General features: G+C 40.9%; 1 protein-coding gene across 9 annotated transcripts in view; it reads left to right on the forward strand.

Annotated features, from left to right (window-relative positions):
• The window catches only part of SGCD (sarcoglycan delta), a 306,709-nt gene that overhangs the window by 257,820 nt on the left and 29,915 nt on the right, over positions 1 to 18,974 (forward strand). For 8 of the 9 annotated variants that reach the window (XM_071759133.1, XM_071759132.1, XM_071759137.1 and 5 more), the window contains one exon: positions 9,395 to 9,467. The exons of the other annotated variant lie outside the window; for it this stretch is intronic. In XM_071759133.1, the coding sequence (XP_071615234.1) occupies positions 9,395 to 9,467 (73 nt within the window). The remainder of the gene's footprint in view (positions 1 to 9,394; positions 9,468 to 18,974) is intronic. 9 annotated transcript variants of the gene reach the window in all.

Consider the following 18,974-nt stretch of genomic DNA (forward strand, 5'->3'; position numbering starts at 1 on the left):
GAATGGTGCCAGTCATTTCAGAGGGTGTTTTAGGCTAGAAATTTAACAACTTCCAGAAATTATCACCCATTGTTGCTGCATGCACCCTTCTTCAGAAGCTGTTATTTATGAGTCAGGACATAGAAGGTTGCTCTTTACAGCAGCCATTATGATTTCAAACTGGCATTTTTCTGATTTGTTGTGGCAGAGGAAACAACTTTTGTAGCCAACTGTTGAAATCAGGCTGGATCCAGAGAGGAAACAGCCTTTCTGTCCTCTGCTGCAACTTGATGCCTGAGGTTTAATGTCAAGCTTGAATTTTTGTTTTGTGGATTTTCTACATTTTCCTGATAAATGCTCTACAGGTGTGTAAGTAGCTTTTTCAGGGGAGAAATGGTGCTAAGAGACTAATTTCTTAGCAAATTGAAACATTTTCCTACTATGATCCTTTTCCTATGCAAAGGCAGCAGAGAAGGAGTTGCCTTTAATTCCAAGATGACTTAGTGCTACCCCAGTGAGGCTGTGGTACCTTGCTGAAGTATCTCACTGTGCTTCTGGAAGCAAGAGCTGTACTATCAGCCTGGGATCAGAGGCCTTTCCCAGTTCATCCAGTTGCAAACAAGCTCCTGTTTGCTCAGGCTGCTTTCAAAGGCACCTGGAGGTAGCAGTTGCTCCAGAGCTCCCCATCTGTGCTCTTGGCAAGAGGAAAAAGCCTGGCACAGCTGTGCTGCTCAGTGCTTGGAGAGTCATTTGACCTTTTGCTGGAGATGTCTGAACTTCTTTAGGAAGCAGCTACAAATATTCACTTCACACTGCCCAGAGGTAATTGAGCAGTTGTACGAATGCAATCCCAGAGTTACTGACAAGCTCTCATGTAGTTGTTGGTCCTATAGAAAAGGAACAGAGAATAAAATTAAAAAAGAAGGGAAATATTCTGACAAATGAAGGTATCAGGTTCTACCAGTGGCATTAGCAAGACTGGGAACAGGCTCCACTCTTGGTAGCATTTATTCATGGCAACCGTTTCATCGAATTTATTTCTGTGTATTGCAGAACTCTTGTGTTGGAAAAAAAAAACACATTAAGCAAAATTAATGAGCAGTGGGTGAGTGAAAACCAATTGTGAAAAGTGATAACATTTCTATCAGCATTGAGAAATAATTACAAAAGCTATATACAAAAAAATATTTGGTTGAATTGGGGGGTTTTCCCCATAGGCTGTGGTGAGATTTTTCAATGCTTTCTTCCAGATAAGGGTTTTTCCCCACTGTATGAAAGAAGAAATTGAAATTACCAGATCTTGAGCAAACATGCAATTCTTTAATGAATATTTCTGATTCCTTTGCTGCCTTGAGGGCAATAGACATAGATGCTCCTATCCTTTCCTTTTATTGACAAATTCAAATCACATTGCCCTTCTTTGTCAAAATCGACTCACCCAGATTGTAAACTTGTCTTTTGTTAGGGGGAACAATGTCTGTTGGGAAGGAGATAGTTTTCATTGTGTTTGCTTTTGCTCCAAGTATATTCCAGGAAAAAAGGATAGCATTTATGTGAAGTGTATAGGGCTTCTAGTTCAGGCTGAAGTGTGTGTTCAGATTTCATTATGTTAATCCTGTTTAAGGAAAAAGAAGAATCATCCACCATCAATTTAATATTGACTAAATGTCACAAGGATTATGAAAGAAACATACTGTATGCTTACCAAACACTGGAAATCAAGTTTTGAAGTGTGGCAGATTTATTTTTTTTATTTTCTAGGTGTCTTCCACAACTTTCACAACCTGATCTGTGTGAAGCTTACATAATATTCTCATTGATAAATTTGCACTGTGTATTCCTGCTTCAGGTACTCTCCTAATTTTCTTTGCAAATTTACACAAGAATGACAAGCAGAGCTTGAAAGGAATTCAACTGACATTGTTATTACTGAGGAGCAGAGAAAGTGTTAAAGTACCCCAAAAGTAGTCAAGAAGGAAATATCTAGAGGTCAGCATAGACGTAGTGACCTTTCTTTATATGTCTATTCTCAGTTTGGATGGAAGCCCATCTGTTCTTTTCTGCTACTCTCTTTAAATTCCTCAGACATTCAACAACCAAGCTAGGCTGCTGAAAATCAACTTGTGTCTACAGACACATCCATCACTAATGACCCACATGCTCACATCATCTTGTTTGCAAGTTTTCTAGCTTAAAACCAGGCTCCACTTATTTCTTGGGACTATGATCACTGTGATCAGATAACTCTTCCTTCACTTGCCAAGATGGAGGTGCCAGAGACACAGGGAGCTTCCATCTGGCCTAATTCAACTGCAGCCCAGTGCCTAAGGGTTGCTTTGGCTCCCCATGTTGTTGTAGTGCCAAGATAAATATCTAAAAAATTTTAAATAAATTATTTCACTTTTATTATAAACACCCTTGTTGATGCTCCACATGATTTCATTACAAAGATTGCCCTTAAAGCAAAAACTCCCTGACACTTTGACATCCAAGGTAGGCAGGCAGACAGACCTTTGCAATGAGCTGGTTTTGTGGTATCCTAGAAAGAAACATGAATGAAGCTTTATGGCTTTTGCTCAGTGCACCAACATAACCCAGCCAGGCTATTATTGTTGCTCCCTGAAATGGAGCTCTTACTGATTTCTGATTTGATGGGATCCAAGGGGAGCAACAGCAATTACTATGTTCATCCATTTAAAAACATAAATTAAGGATGAATAAGGCTTTTAAAGCTAGGTCTTAAAAGGAATGGGCACAAATCATTTCTACCTATATTGTATTGGATTTACTTCCAGGACATCTATTTGCACAGACACCTTTCTGAGACTGTCACATATTACCCTGATGAGATCTACAGGTCTGACTTATCAGACAGGTGTTTTCATGAACAAATTGCTGAATATGTCCCAATCAATAATAGCAGGAGTAGAGGCAGTTTATGGAGATCACCACTATGCTGTGCATTGCCTCTTGATTTAGCAAGAAAAAATAGCAAAGCCTTCCCCTTCTCCCTTCATTTGTGCAGTGCTATAATAAGGCAGAAGGCTAAAGAGAAGATACACTTAAGTCAACTTAATCACAAAGTCTGTGGCAGGGCTCTGAGACCCCAATTTCATTATACAGCACTGATCTGCAATGCTAAAGGTGTGCTGTGTGTCTCGAGCTGTTACTGGAAGAACACACAGAGTGGGGCAGAAACGTGTCATCTAGAAAGAAAACAAAAAGGAAAGTGAGGAATAAGGAGCCAGGTGCATCTGCACCTCAGCAGAAGCCTGATTTCTCTCTTGGTGTTCTGTTCACCCCCAAGTGCTGTTCAGCTGATTGCCACCTACCCTTGACAGCAGGAGCATCAATCTTTAGTCTAAAAATACTTCTCATTGCATTGCATTTGGGCTCTTCTTCTGTCATTCCCAGCTGTAGCAGTAGAAGCCTAGAGCAAGTTTTGTGCAGACAGAACAGGATGTGATCAGTATCTTGCCATGATAGCTGGAGCCAAATTCTGGGCAGAGGCAGCAGGGATGGCCCATGTCTTTGCACCAGGGAAGGTGCCAGGACAGTGTCACAGAGCTCGGGTACTTTTGCAGCACATGAGGAAAGCAAGAGGCAGCTTGCAAAGCTGAACTGTTGATTCCCACTTTCCTCTGGCTGGATTTGTTGCTGGTTAAGGGGATGAACATTCCAGCTGTGATTTGCTCCCTTCATGGGGCATTTGTATCTCCTTCCTCCCCTGTGGAGCTGCTGGCATTCAGCCAGCGTTGAGCTCAGACCAGAGCCTTTCCTGTGGTGGTGTGTTAGTAATCTTTTCTCACAAAACTCATGAGATTAAACAACCAACTCTACTTTTGGATGAAGAGTGCTTCAAAAGCTTGTCTGCAGCAGGAGACTGACAAAGCAACAGGCACATACAAAACGTGATGCTTCTGCTTTGTTTCAGTGCAAAGCTGGGATAAAAAGCCACCTTGGTTTTGCTTTGTCTTGCCTTCGTGTCGTAGAGCAAGATGATTGCCAAAAGTCCAGCCCAGTGGCTCTTTTCTATTGTTTCCATGTTGGAAACTGTGAAGAGAGATTGCTGTGCCAGAAATGTGTTCTGCAGAAGAGAAGAAAAGTGTCTTCTTGTGCCAGACCTGGAGCTGCTGATAGGGTGCAGCAGACCTGTGGCACTGGAGGCTCCTCTGGTGGCTGCAGAATAAGAAGAGGGAGGTAAGAAGAGGTCCAGAACCTGGATGTTGCTCCAGCCACTCACTTTCAGTGGTCCAAACCACAGCCAATCTTATCTCCTGGGTGTGGCAGTAGGCTTATAAAAAAAACTCAAGTGCCAGAGAAAATGCAAACTCTTATTTGGCAGCCCTGTTCTCATGCAGTGTCTTTTGAGTCTCAAATGAAAGAAGAAAAACAAACAAACAATCCCCAAACCCTGAAATTGAACCTAAAGTGTTCCATTACCATTGGACTTGTGATTTTTGTTCTTTCATGAAGTGAACCACATACAAGGCTCTTTTATATTTGTGTCTCTACACCTTGTTCACTCAAGGGAAAAAACAAAACAGAAGAACAAACAAAACAAAACAAAAAACAAACAAAAAAGCCCAAAAATCAAACACTCTTCAAGTGAATCCTTATGGTGATTTGAAACACCTTAGGTAGGTCCTGTCATATGCTTTGTAAGTTCTTGACTGATTTTGTGGAATTAAGTTACTGGGGAGAGAACCATCTAATGGCAACACATTGATGAAATCATTTTTGTGGGACATTAAATGAAACTTAAAATAAAGCTGAAATGGTTTTATGGATTTTTCAGTCAAACTGTTTATGAACATCTATCTGTGGTAAATTACACAGTGTCAGAAGAAGGAATCAGTAGGTATGGCTTTTAATAGAAGTTGCTGTGATATAATACTTTGAGAAAGAATAAAGCATTGCCTAGGGATGTTCAGTACAGTATGCTTACATACAAATTATGTTGCTCTACTCCCTGTCTTTGCCTGTTTGCAGGTAAGTTACCCTTAGCAGCAGCAGAGTCTCATAAGATGAAAAAAAATATTTTCAGTACTTTGCAATGGTATAGAAATTTTGTTTTATGCATTTTTCATCGTAGATAAAGAAATGTTTAAATAATAGATAATTCACAAAGAAGAAGCTGTGCTATACAATACTAAATTTTATTTACATTTGCTTTATACTTATTAAAGGGGGAAGAGGGATATAGTAGCTTTGACAGAGAAGGGAGATTGTAGCAGCTGATTCTTGAACTGTTGGAGCTGGGCATTAATAGCATTTGCCACAGCCTGACATTCCTCAGGTAGAAGGCAGTGAAAATAAGACCAGGGTAGCACAAAACTTGGAGGCACTTCCTGGTTCTGCAAATCTTGTTCCCTGGTTTTGAGACACCATGTCTAAGTTGTGAGTTTGCCAAATCTGTTAGATTGTCTGTCCCATCTATCTGAAAATCTGCTCCTATTTTTCCTCCACTTGTGGCTAGAAAACACTTCCCTTTCTTCCCAAATATATTTGGAACCAGTTTATTGCCACTCTCTCTGGCCTAGAGCCAGTAGTTCTTTTCCCTGTACGTGATTTGTCCTACTAATATATTTATACACTGCATTTGTATCCTTCCCTGGTCATCTTTAGATAATCTAAAAAACCCAAACTCCTTCCAGACTTCTATTGCAGGATACAAAAGAAGTTTTTCTGTTTGTGCAGGCGTGACAATATTTCCTCTCTCTGTGCTTTCCTCACTGGGGAGGTTCTGGGAGCTACATAATAGTTCAAGGATTCATTGATAATTCTTAAAATAATGTGATTTTTTTTTTCCTGTTAGATTTGCTTGTTGCCTTTCAGTTTATGTCATGTTTACCTTTCCTTCAGTCCTGTTCCACTGCTCAGCCTTTATCCAAGGGTGTTCCCATACATGGAGAATAAACTTTTACTACTTTTTAAGTACATGACCTTGGGCTTCATAAGTTTAAATTTCACCTTCTCACTTATCTTCTACTCCCTGAGCTTGAACATTTGTTTCTCCATGACATCCCAGTTCCCCTCTGCAGAGCCGGAATAGCCTTGTTCAGCATCAACAACACATTTCCCTCAAACTTTCCTTCTGTTTTTGCCAAAGCCATTCGTAAAAAATGAGGTCACTTTCTCCAGCCTAATGCCTCCACTTTCAACACCATCCAACACTGATGCTCTCACAGCCTGGATGGGGACTTCCATGGTGGCCAAAAGCCAGACTTTGACAAAAATGTTCAGTGTAGTTGAATCTGTCCAAGGCATTGGGAGGCACTGCAGGAGCTGCCAGTCCCATAGGCAGAGACAGAAACTCTTCAGCATAGCAAAGAGAGGGTTGGTGGGAGTGGACACTTTTGAAGTGCTAATTTCTATTAGCACAGAACAAAAAAGATGGTTATTTAATGTTTTTGACAGTCCAAGGCAGATCAAGTGTACAATGAAATTGTCAGGCAGCAGATTGAAACCAAGGGAAGAATTTTTCTAGAGTATTTAATTCACCTGTGAGCCCCCTGCTACAGAAATAGGGACCCTTAAAATGATAACTATGCAAGGTGAGAAAAGCTCACCAGTGTCTCTCCAGTGGCTGGATGACACAGACATCTCAACAAGTCCCTCAGCTGCTGACAGCCAGAGTCAAGGCAGGGATGGCTCAGTCCTGGTCCCTAGGCACCCCCTCATGGCTTGATGTCCTACTCTGTGACAGGGACAGGTGGCCCTCTGGGAGATCTCATGTTCTTAAAACAGAATAATAAGAAATTATATTGCCAAGGGAGGAAGCCTTATTAAGGCAGCTGGTGTTTGCTTCTAATTCCTATCAAAGGAGAGAACAAAGGGACTTGGAACTCTCATTCCTGTTCCCAGTGTATAAGGGGCTCTTCCATGGATCTGGCAATAGAGACAGGAACAGAGGGTTCAAGAACTGCATGTAGGGAAAGGAAAACAAGGAGACAGAGGTAAGGAATAGCAGGCTTTTTTCTTTTCAGCCTTGATGAAATGACTGCATTAGAATCTTCACTGGATTTATTTCCAAAGTTGCTCCCTGCATTTAAATTAAATAATGAAAACCTGGAAAACCCCAAGTTGTTAGAGATACGCTAAAGTTTCTCCTTATTCTCCAGGCATTTCTGGTTATGTACTGATCATTATTTTGGGCTTTGCATTATTCAAGCAGCTGACCTAATGTGTTTAAAAAGTCACAATTTAAGCAGTACAGGTGGAAAAGGTACAAACATATCTTTGCACACTTCTCCAGCTGCACTTCCTCATCTTTCTCCACTTGAAAATCAATGTTTTATTATGCAGATATGTGCAAGCTTCATCTTTTAAGTTTCATTGCAAAACTAGTAGCCAGGGCAATTGTGTGGATAAGTAGAGGCTTAAATAATTTAGAAACTGTTGAGAGAGTACAGATCTAGTAATGATAACCTTCATGGCTGGCAAGTTACAGCTGTTTTTGACAATGTGTAACAATGAAGGTTTATAGTGAAGTTAAGAGCTAAATATCTGTGTTGTGCCATAGGATCAATTTCAATTCCCAAGTATAAAACTTCAAACTTTAGCCTACTTTTATCATCTTTGAGATTACTGTTTTTCTCTAGATTAAAAAGGAGCTGGTTCTTTAATGAATGTTAGAGTACTTATTTTCATTTTGATTTTTTTTGCTTTGACACAGTGGGACAGCTTAGTTAATTTATTTCAATGCAAAGAAAGGACAGCCTTTTAAACCACAGGTGTTTCTCACTACAGCAGAAGTTACAGCAGGATCTTGTATTATATGTTTTCTGTCATCTCTGAAGTTTTTTTTGTTCCATAGTGGTGACTTCTAGACTGCGTGTATGTAAGAATTACAATAGCTTGTGCCAGGAGACATCTCAAACAATATATACAAAAAGCCTCATGAGGCTCTGTAGTTTGCACCAGTGGCTTTGTCAAAGAAAAAATTAAGGAAATAAAGAAGTGCCACTGGTGCTGTTTGCAACGCTGACATTGAAATGGCTGTCATGGCTACAGATAATGAACAAATTGTTCACAGTGTGTCTGAACACAAGACCACTGGCCTAAATTTAGGAATATAGGTCATACTTGCTCACTGGGAAGGCAGCTATATGCTAGAGAACATGAACATTCATTTCTAGTGTGCTGCTGTGTATAAGGCAGTTTGTACCATTCTGACCTGTGTTTTAATTGGAAGTTTCAGTGGGAGTGAGAATGTGACTTTCTGCAGCACGGAGAGTCAGTGACAGCACATGGGGACTCCTGTGTCCCACAGGGTATTTTAAAAGTGGAATGGGTTCAGAAAAGAACAATGAGAAGTCCAGAAAAATCTGTTTCACAGCGAATGATTCAGAAAGCTGTAACTTTGCAGAAAATCAGAGAAGGTTGAAGTAGTTAGGTCACCATTGGCAACTGTCTACATGAGATGCAGACTCTGCTCATGCCGGGTCTATTGGCTGGCACACGAGGACACAAGTAGATTTAGTGGCTGAAAGCTGAGGTGAGAGACCAATTCAGATTAGATGCATGTTTTAAAATTAGAACATTTAGTGGAAAGGCTTCCCAGAGGATGGCATGGGCTGCCTTTGGCTTGAAATGATGATATGGAGAGAACACATCTTTCTAGAGACACAGCATGGCTTGGTCACAAAGTACAGACAGAATGGAGGGATGGCTGGGTGAAATGGCCCAAAATGGGCTGTGCAGATGGCCATGGAAGAGGATAACTGTGGTCTGAAACTTAGGAAAGCTGTTCATATTGCCTAGCCATTTCCAGCTCACAATCTAAAAACACTCAGTAAATTGGGATAGTTCTGCCTTCCCCACAATCTCTAAGAGAAAGGGGAAATGAGCAGAAGTTAAATGACTTAACAGTTGGACTTGATGATCTTAAAGTTCTTTTCCAACAACAGCAACAATTCTATGACTTCTGGGGTCAGATGTTGAGCTGGTGGCTGGGCTGGGATTAGAGCAGACTCCTACTCCCTGCTTGTGCTGCATTTAACCAGGTGGACACCTCCCTCTTTTTCCCCAGGCACAGTCTGACCCAAGAGATATTTGCAGTGATCAAGCTAAACTTTGGTGTTCTCCTTCGAGTATCACTCACAGCCCAGCAAAAGAAATAATATCATGACATGCATCCAGGTTTACCAATGAGTGATACTTCTCACAGCTGTGGTGCAAGCAGCTGCTTTTACAGCCAGAAATGCCATTTACAGGCAAAGCCCAGTTGTAATCAAAGTAACCAATTTCAGATTATCAGGGTCTGGCTTTTTCTGGGGACAGAAGAGGTGTGCAAGACAGAAATGGGGTCAGGCAGCGGATTAAATTGCACCTAGGTATGATTTGACCATCATCCCCTGATAACAGCTTATATTGATTACAATTTGTCTTCTGTTTTGTTTTGTGATTTCAGGAGCAGAAGGCACAGTGTTCCCTAAATCTATAGAAACTCCCAGTGTCAGGGCAGACCCCTTCAAGGAACTAAGGTAAACTTTGAAATATGGTTTAACTGTAACTCAGTGGCACCTTGTTGAAGTTGTGCATACTGCTGGGCATCATTTCTGCTTTTGCATAAAAGCTTGGGGATTCACTTTGGAAGGCATCACTCAGAGGATGCCACAGCAGAGAAGGGACCTGCCATGTTTACATCTAATATGACCAAGCTAAAGGCAATCACAGGGTCATGAGAGAATCTTTTCTCCTCTGTAACATGCTCTGTGTATGCTGGGCTCAGCATTTGAAAAACCAAAATAGAGAAACCTTTTTCTGGTTATGCAGGGGGGTACTGGAGTCCATGGTGAACCACAGGGAATAGCAGCAGTTTAAAGGGTGATGATCTCCAACATTATCTGCACTGCAGAAATATAAACCTACACAGGGTCTAGGTGTGCATGCATGTAACTGCTGACACTCACAGAGATGCCACTTGCTGACAGTAATCTATAAGGTTTGAATAACCACTAAAGCTCCTGAGAATCAGTTTTACCCTCAAGCTAATGCTGGGCATTATATTTCTTAAAAAAAAAAATGTGTGGTACTACAGGTTAGTTTGGATGAGCAGTCTCTGAAAAGAGTGGCCTAATAAATTACACCTCATATGGTCTAACCAATTGTTGCCTAAATCTTCTGACCAAGAAGGCTGTGGGGGTTTGCCATCAATATTTTAATCATCCTTCCTTAGAAAAAGAGAGACAGAGAGAGAAAAGATGAAAAAAATCTCTAGAAGGACACCTTGTCCCTAGGTCTTGGGTTGCAAACTGTCCTTTCCTGGAAACCACAAATTTACCACAGATGCACTGAGATGGGAGATGACCTCTCTGCATTTATGCTCTCTGCTCTGATACTGCTAGATCACCATGGAAGATTAAGAATGTCCTGGCTGCCTTCCCTTGGGTCTATATCTTTCCTTTTCTCTTTGGAAAAACTCTAATTATTCACATTTTGCACTCTGGGGATGATATATCAGACCTATATTGCTGTATTTCATTTAAAAAAGAAGCAACTTATTCTTTGCTCAGCCTGCCATGCAGCTACCAGGGCAGCTTCAGGGTCTGCTGTGGTAGAATGAGCCCAGGAGGGTAAGGGACAGTGGTGTCCCTTAGGGACAGGACCCTTCTGTTTCTCTGGGCAGAACCAAAAAACAAAGCAGTCAGCAGGGGGGTGGATTTGTAGAGGAGGTTCAGATGAAAAAATCTTTCTGGCAGAGCCCATGTTTGCTGATGCTATTTAAAAAAAAAAAAAAAAAGAAAAGAAAAAAAAAAAAGAAAAAAAAAGATACCCAATAGCATCTAAGTAACTTTAAAAAACAGGTCCCATTTTCAGTAACACAAAAGAGGTGCAAGATTTAGGTCCAAATTTATGTTTGCTTTTTATGTTTGTCCAAATTTGTGGTTGCTTTGGAATTTTATAAACATCAGAGGGGAATTAAATCCAAAGGATTGTAGAGCACCTTATTAGAGTGTACAAATGTGAATTAAAATGGCCTTAATCTGATTAAGTATGCTTCTGCTATGAAAATGATGACACTAAATTAAATTGAAATGAACTAATGGCAGTATCCATGCAAGGGGTTGATTCAGTATATTTGATCTGATTTGAATTCATGTTGTTGCTTCACTTGTTTTGTATGGAGCTGTTAGATAACTGACTTGTTTTGAAATTAGGGGACTGGATGAAAAATATCCTGTAAAAAGATTGTGAGTTTTGGGGTTTTTTTTCCCCTTTTTTGGGTTTTTTTTGTTTGTTTGTTTGAGAGAGAAAATAATTGAATAGACCTACTTTGAGTAAGTTCCAAAGGGTCCTAAAATACTATGTGTACATCTGAAAATTTTATCTTGACAAAAATAAATGGTTTTTCCATCACCAGAGATAAAGAGCCAGTGACAGCACTGTGCTGAGAAAGCAAGGTTTCTCAAAAAAATGCTGTTTCTCTCCAAACCAAGAACTCACTCATCTCCCTCCCTACGTGTTGGGATACTGACTGTTTCTTAGGTAAAATAGTGCCTTTTGGGTATAGTACAGAGTTCATAGAGGAAATAATTTTACTCTAGGGGGACGCTTTTTGGCACTGTCTTGTTTTGATAGCTATGTTTGTGCATAAGGTGTCCTTTTGGCTTATTTAAAAAGATACTGCAGTGAAATGGGACTGAATGAGATGTCAGCCTGAGTCCTAAGCTGTTGTATATTGCTAGGAAAGCAGCATTGTAAACAGGCACTTAATAGCTGGCTTGGCTCTAAAAGACCTTCTTCTGAAACAAATAGCCCAAACTTTTTTTCCTCCTTAGGCTGAAGTTCTTGAAAAGTGGGAAAGTGAACATACAGAGATTGCAGGTTGTCAGCAAATGCCACCAACCTCCCTTGCTCCTCCCAGCCCAAGAGGTTATGATTAGAATCATAGAATCATAGAACTGGCTGGGTTGGAAGGGACCTCAGAGATCATCAAGTCCAACCCTTGATCCACTACTGCTGCAGTTCCCAGCCCATGGCACTGAGTGCCACATCCAGGCTCTTTTGAAATATCTCCAGGGATGGAGAATCCACCACTTCCCTGGGCAGCCCATTCCAATGTCTGAGCACCCTCTCAGTAAAGAAATTCTTTCTAATGTCCAACCTAAACCTCCCCTGGCACAACTTGAGACCTCTTGTGCCCTCTTGTCTTGCTGAGAGTTGCCTGGGAAAAGAGCCCAACCCCCCCTGGCTCCAACCTCCTTTCAGGGAGTTGTAGAGAGTGGTGAGGTCTCCTCTGACGTGATTTATCCATTTGCTCTTTTCAGCACCATCCTGATTCCCATCTTTTTGTTAGGAGACTTCCAAATGAGGTGGCAGCCACTGTCAATATCAGAAAGAGAGGAGACCAACTGCTCCCATCACCACAGGGAGTCAGACCATCTGGGTGTCCCTTCCTTCTTAACAGGCAGACTGCTTTCCCCTGCTGGATAGACAGGAAACCATCATGCCAGTCATCTCTTTCTTTCCTTCTTTTCCTCCCCTCTCCCAAAGGGCTCTCGTCACACCTGCATGTCACTGACACTGACACACCTCAGGTTCTCAAATGACTTTCTGTCTCCATAGAGCTGACAGAGAGTCTTCAGTTCATGCAGCCTAATGCAGTAAAACCCTCATCCTAAGCCAGGAAACCAAGGGATTCTGTTTTTCCTGTAATGCACAATCAGTAACCAGCTACTTTACAAAGTGGTCACCATCCAGCAGCCCAGACGTGGTGTGGTTTTCCTTTTCTGAGTGCCCTTTCTGAAACACTTTCATCTGCAGTGGCTTAGATGCAGAAAATTCATGTGGCAATATGTCCATGGCATTTTCCTTATATGCTAAGCCCATGCTGCAGACAGACTTGTTTGTCCTGAAACCATCCCATTCAGCTGAAGTAGGAATGCCAGAGCACATAAAGGTCTTGTTTAGTACAGGATGTTATTAACTGCTCATGTTTCCTATGTGGGATTTAGAAAATTCTTTAATAATTCTTTAATAATGACCAGGTGGTTGAAGGATTATATGATATACCTCTGTGAAAACTTCCATATTTTTACTTAAGTAATTTTAGACTCATTAAATTTTTGATAGTTGTTCATTGAGTTCTATACTGGTCAAAAACAGTAAAAAGGAAAGCAAACAAATCCAAATGATTTTCAAATTCTCAGAACTGCTAGCATTGCCATTCAGTAGTTTCCCAAAGTGGTTCAGGGGAAGGGATTGGGAGATTTGTTTGGACACTGAAATTGCACTCATCTACATCAACTCTTTAATGCAGGTTGGAGTCTTTTACATATGGTAATGTGATTGCTTATGTATAATAGTTGAATTCAAGATTACCTTTTCTCACTGGAGTATTTTAATAGCACCCAGGCAACTTTTTAAGACCCTGTCTTCAGAACATCTCCTTGAGATTGGTAAACATCAGCTGCCTTCTTCTATGTATCTTCTTCAAAAAGGCAAATATATGCCAAAGAGGCTAACAGAAGTTGTCTGACAAACACAAGAGGTGAGGGATAAAGGCTGGACTAGCCAATGAGTAGGGGAAAAGGGAAATAATTTGAGGGGAGCGGATTAAAAAGTTGGTGGGCAAGTATAAGAAAAAATAGGAGAATATTATTAAGGTTGGAGAGTGTGTGCCAGCTGGGCACTGTGTTACAGCATTCATCCCCATCTCTGGGCTCTGAGCTAGTTTAAGTACCTCCCCAGGGTCCAGGTCATGCTGGGTAGAGGCATCTGGTTCAGGGCATTTCTGTTCCCAGAGTTAAATAAAAAGAAATCAGCCAGCATGAAATTCACTCCAAGAGGGGCAAGTACACATCTGGAATTCATCCACAATTATTGTAGGTTTAAAATGCAGTAAACTGCTCATCCAAGGCCAGGAAACCAAGGGATGACTGTTTTTCCTGTACTGCACAAATATAGTTAAGGAAGAATTAATCCCTTGGGCTTCAAGGGGTAATTTTTGACCAAAGTTAATTATGAAGCACTGAAAGTACCAAATGGCAGATGAAATGTACTTGCTGCTTGGTTTTATTAGTGTAATTCTACCTTACCATGTATAGTATTGAACTATCCAAATAGTCCAAGTGAGACCTATTGTAACAAAAAGCAATTTAAATACAGTGCTCAGCTGATGTAACAATACTCATTTTGCAAAACATTAATTCTTAGCAAATTAAGGTTTCTCACAGCTATGTTTCCCAAGGCAGCAGAGATGTTTTCGATGAGTATGAACACAAATGTTTCTGGCTAAAGCCCATTACATTAATAAAGTTTAAGAGAAAAAAAATGGAGGAAATGCAAAAAATGAATGGTATGAAAGAGGAAGTAAATGGTGAGAAGTGGAAGTCATTTATGGACTAGTGTGTGATACTGAAACATTGGTTAGTTTGCAGGAAATACTTGGGGATTCCCATGAGGTGTCAGCAAGGGAAAACCAGCCCATGTAGCCTTACATCTAGCTGGTGTTATTTTCTGATTGATTTATCAGAAAGAGTGCAGTTCTTTTCTCTGTCACACCAGTGCAATCCTAATAATTTTGGCAGTTGGATTTGTATGACTGTCTCCACTAAAGTCAACATATACCTAGTAGCTGACAACTAAAATGAGAGAACAGATTCCTGGCTCCTACACCTCCAACTAGTTTAAATAGGCTCTGATGGGTTTCTTTTGAATGGCAGAGGTTCTCATCACTCTCCATTTTCTAACCTAGGAGACCACATCTGATACAACAATTTTCCCATGACAGCTAAGGCTGCCTGAAACACTTGCTGTTGGATGAGACTTTCACAGAGCAGAATTCACACTGATTTCACAGCCATGGACACTTTGCTTTAGTTTTTCCTCCTGTTGCCATACCTTCAAAGCTGCTGCCTGCTGAAGACAAGCCCTCCCAAATCAAAGGGAGCCTTTTCTATAGGCTCAGGTGACACACCTGGGAAATGGCAGAGGCATTGACAGACCTTTGCTCATTTGTCCCAGCTGGATAAATCATGGCCCTCCCTATTCATAGAGCTGCTAATAAGATGTCCGTAGACAGGCAGATCCTCTTCAGAGGGTGCTAATGACAGTGAAATCAGGCTTGCCAGGAAGGGGAGCTTACCAGGAAGGCTGTTTCAAATACAGTATATTGCTGAAGTAATATAGCAGATTGTCTCAAGCTAGGGAAAAAAAAGACAAAGCATTTAGAACTGGTGGTTGAGCAGCCTGTGGTGGGGCCTGTGGCTCTTCCCAGAAGTTCTCATTTCCCCTGTGCTCCAGGAATGTGTGGGTGTCAGACTGTGCAGATTGTGCCAGAACAATGTGGCACTTCCATTGAGAACAGAGGAGTGGGAATAGGGAGGTAAGGGGGCAGATTTCCAAAAGAAATTACTGCCAAATGGCATAGCTTATGGGAGAGATAGCAGAGGAAATATCCCTGTTATTTGGTTGGTGGGAGGATACCCAAGACTCTTCTTCTCTGCATCTAATTAAGCAGCACCATAATCAACACTGAAGGAATGGATCCATATAGAGACAAGTTTAACTTTTCCTGGGCCCTCAATAAAACACAACCACCTGGTTTATTATTCTCTCTCTGCATTTATTCTGTGGGGGTTTACTAATGCAAACAAAGCCCTTTCCTGGGAGATATTAATCATCAATCCTGACTATTATCTCAGATTGAATGTCTTTCTTGTATACAAGATCTGTATCCTGCCTAGGTGCATCGTGCCCAGGATTGTCATTAGCTTTCAACAGCAGAATGTCTCTTACTCTATAATCAGAAAGAACATTCATCTAACCTTCGAGTGCCATTCACAAAGGTGCAACAGCCAGAAATCCTCTGGGGCTTGAGAGAAAACCTGTCAGTGTGACCAATCTGTACAGTCAGACATGCTTGTATATCCATTTGAGTAACAAAAATATCAGGGGTTTTTTTGCTTTTTTTTAATTTTTATTTTATTTTAAACTCTCTGTGCAGCACACCACTAACCTTGAGTAGAAAATAGATGCTAATAAATGCAAGGTCTTAAAAATGTGAATTATAGCCATTTCACACTCCATGGCAGACTCACACTGGTGAAATGGCTTAATACATAATTACAATGCTTGTCCTTCTCTTAAGTGCAGATGACATTCCTCAGATAGATTTTACCATGACATCTGTGGAAATAAGTTGACAAAGTAATTAGTTATTCATATAATACAGAATATTGACTATGCAATGATTAAAAGGCTGAGGTGACACATCTAACACAATGTATCGGTCTAGTAGGTTAGTCTGCTCCCTGGGGTTTTTATTTTTGGAAGGTCTTTCAGAAAATTATCAAAATACCCTTTAGCTTGTAGAATGCAGATGTTTATGGGACATGTTGCTTTTCGTTGACAATTTAATAATGATTAAGGAGGGTTGCCATGTTCTGAAGTGACATACATTGCTGCTTGTGCTCTGGGAGGAGGTGCTCTAAGGCTCTAAGGACCATTTTTGGGGTGCCAACTGTAAGAGGATCTGCAGGTTATTGACTGACTGCAGCTGTAAGCGTCCTAAAAGCAATCATTAGGTGACTGCCCAGAGAGAGGGGCAGGTAGACCACTGTCTGCTTCAGTGTGAGTTGGACAACATTTGCCTTGCAGCAGAGTGGTTAATGCTGCTGTCATGGAGGGTAGCTGAGAGATGCTGTGCTGAGATGTGCTGGTCTGGGATGCAGTATTTGTAATGCTCTGTTAGAGGCTCAGAACTATTGTTTTATCATAACGTTTGTACTTGGGATAGAGCTATTTGTACCAAGGACATGGAGCATTAAATACCAAAGTAAATAGAAGGTGGCAAGGAAAGCACCTATCAGAGTGATAACCACCTATTGCAAATACTGTGTATTTGGGATGTAATCATGTTCAAAATGACTGAGTAGCTCACAAGTTAAGGATATTTTGCTTTGAACTCTGCTTTTATATTAAAGAAATGAGAGGAATGAAATCCAGTGAGCACCATTTTTGCTTTTAGGTAGAAAAATACATAGTGTTCTTTAGTATTTCTCACTATCATTTTACATTTTTCTCCAGCTGTGCATCTCACATTTCTAAAACTCAAAGTGAAGAGAAAAGCAGGCAAAATAAACATCTTTGCCTTGCTCTGCACTCAGTACCTGTTTCTAAGGAAGGACTCTCCCTGTTTAGACTTTACACATGAGCTGGGAGCCCTGCAGAGCCTGGCATGGGAACCACAGCTGGGGTTTCACCTGCTGAACAGCAGCAATGAATGGACCAGTGTTTAACACAGACTTCTCATCAACCTGGTGCAAAACAGGGAAGAACATTTGAGACACTTTCCTGCCCAAGTGAGGAGTTCCTCGGGGTTTTGTTTCCTACTGCCATCTGCTGATGCCAGAGGGTTTGGCATCAGGCAATAATATTTATTATTTTATGTGAATGAGGTACTTTGAGCTATGGAAGTCCACTGTGATTAAACACCTTTGATTAAGACCCTTTTACAAATGCACTGATTGTAGATAGTAATCAATAGCTGTTGCATAACCCTACAAAAGAGAGGATAAAAATGTGTCCATGACTATAATAGGATCCTTTCTTTAGGAAGCAGTATTTTGTGCACTTATTAAGAGAACATAAATATTCATTCATTCATTTTGCCTGCAGAATCTTTATTTTGAACTTATGCTTCATGTGGAATACAGTTGTTTTCTCTAGGCCAAACAGGAGTAGTTATGATGTTTCCTCCTGACTTATATTGATTTTATCTTTTTACTGTGCAGTGTCTGCTGCTGTCCTACTCTTCATGTGAATTTTGCAGTATGGCTTTATCCTGTGGGTAGTTGTGGCACTGTTTTAAATTGTAATAGTTTCCAACCAAACAGTGTTGCTGAGTTCATGCTAAAGGAATGTCACTCCCTGGATTCGAATGGTGTTTGGTCTCAGCTCTGCCTCTCCATGGTTAGTGAGAACCCCTTTCTACATATGAACTGACAATCAAACCTGTGTCCCTCTTTGGGGACTTCTGCACAACCCGGAGTTGGTCCTGTGGTCTCTGATTTATCCAGAATGATAATAATATATTCTTAGTATAAGAGCATTAACTGTGTGCTGTTCTGTGCTTTCTGGGCTCAGTAGTGAGCTGGCTCAGCAGTGCTGGACTGGAGATGGATGCTGACCCACCTTGTACCTGGTGCTCATGTCCCATGAAGGGAGGAAATGGAGATGCAGAAGTTTCATGTGCTGGCAGGGCAGGCTGAAGCTGTCAGGTGGTTCCTCTTTCTCTCTCTTAGTAAAGTTGAAAGTCTGTGGAGTTCACCACAGTCTCGTTTCCAGAATCTGCTGACACTTCTGAAGCTGGCAGTCCCCTGCTTTGTTTCCCAGCTGAGCTGGCTCACTGAAAAAAACAATAGTATTTTTGAGGTCAAACATGTGAAAGAGCTGTATTAAAGGTGGGAGCATTGCTGGTTTGAAAGGCAAATTGACAGAGACCATTTCATCCCTCAGCAGAGGTGGCTGGTATGAATACATCAATTCATACATATGGCTTTGCTGGCAAGTAAATTAATGTCATGTTTGACTTTAGTTACACAAGGACACTATGTCCTTAGAAGAAGCTGAACTAATAAACGTGTTTCACATGTTATCTTTTGGCTGTGGCTGTTGTCTTTTGGCTTTTCCCAAACTTAGGCCATCAAGGATCACAAAAGAGGTTGTAAAGTAAAGGGGAATTGGCCTCCCAGTGAGTTTGAGAACAGCTGAGAGGGATGGATAATGAGGGGATGTGCTGCTCTAAGATGTTTCCTGCCAGCGAACTCAGAGAAAATCTGCTTATATTTGATATAATAAGGGCAAAAAGCAAGACACAAAGGGTTTATTCTGCTAGTACTGAACCGTTTGGCAATGATAAAAATGTGATGTCCCATCCGCTTCCTTAAGTATTAACATTTTAACAGACAGATAAAGAAGTAAAATGTCAATTTATTTTTTTATTAGGGGTTTGGCATCTTCACTTTAATGAAGGAGCAATAAAT

This window comes from Heliangelus exortis, chromosome 15 (genome assembly GCF_036169615.1).
Source record: "Heliangelus exortis chromosome 15, bHelExo1.hap1, whole genome shotgun sequence".
Classification (NCBI taxonomy): Eukaryota; Metazoa; Chordata; class Aves; order Apodiformes; family Trochilidae; genus Heliangelus; species Heliangelus exortis.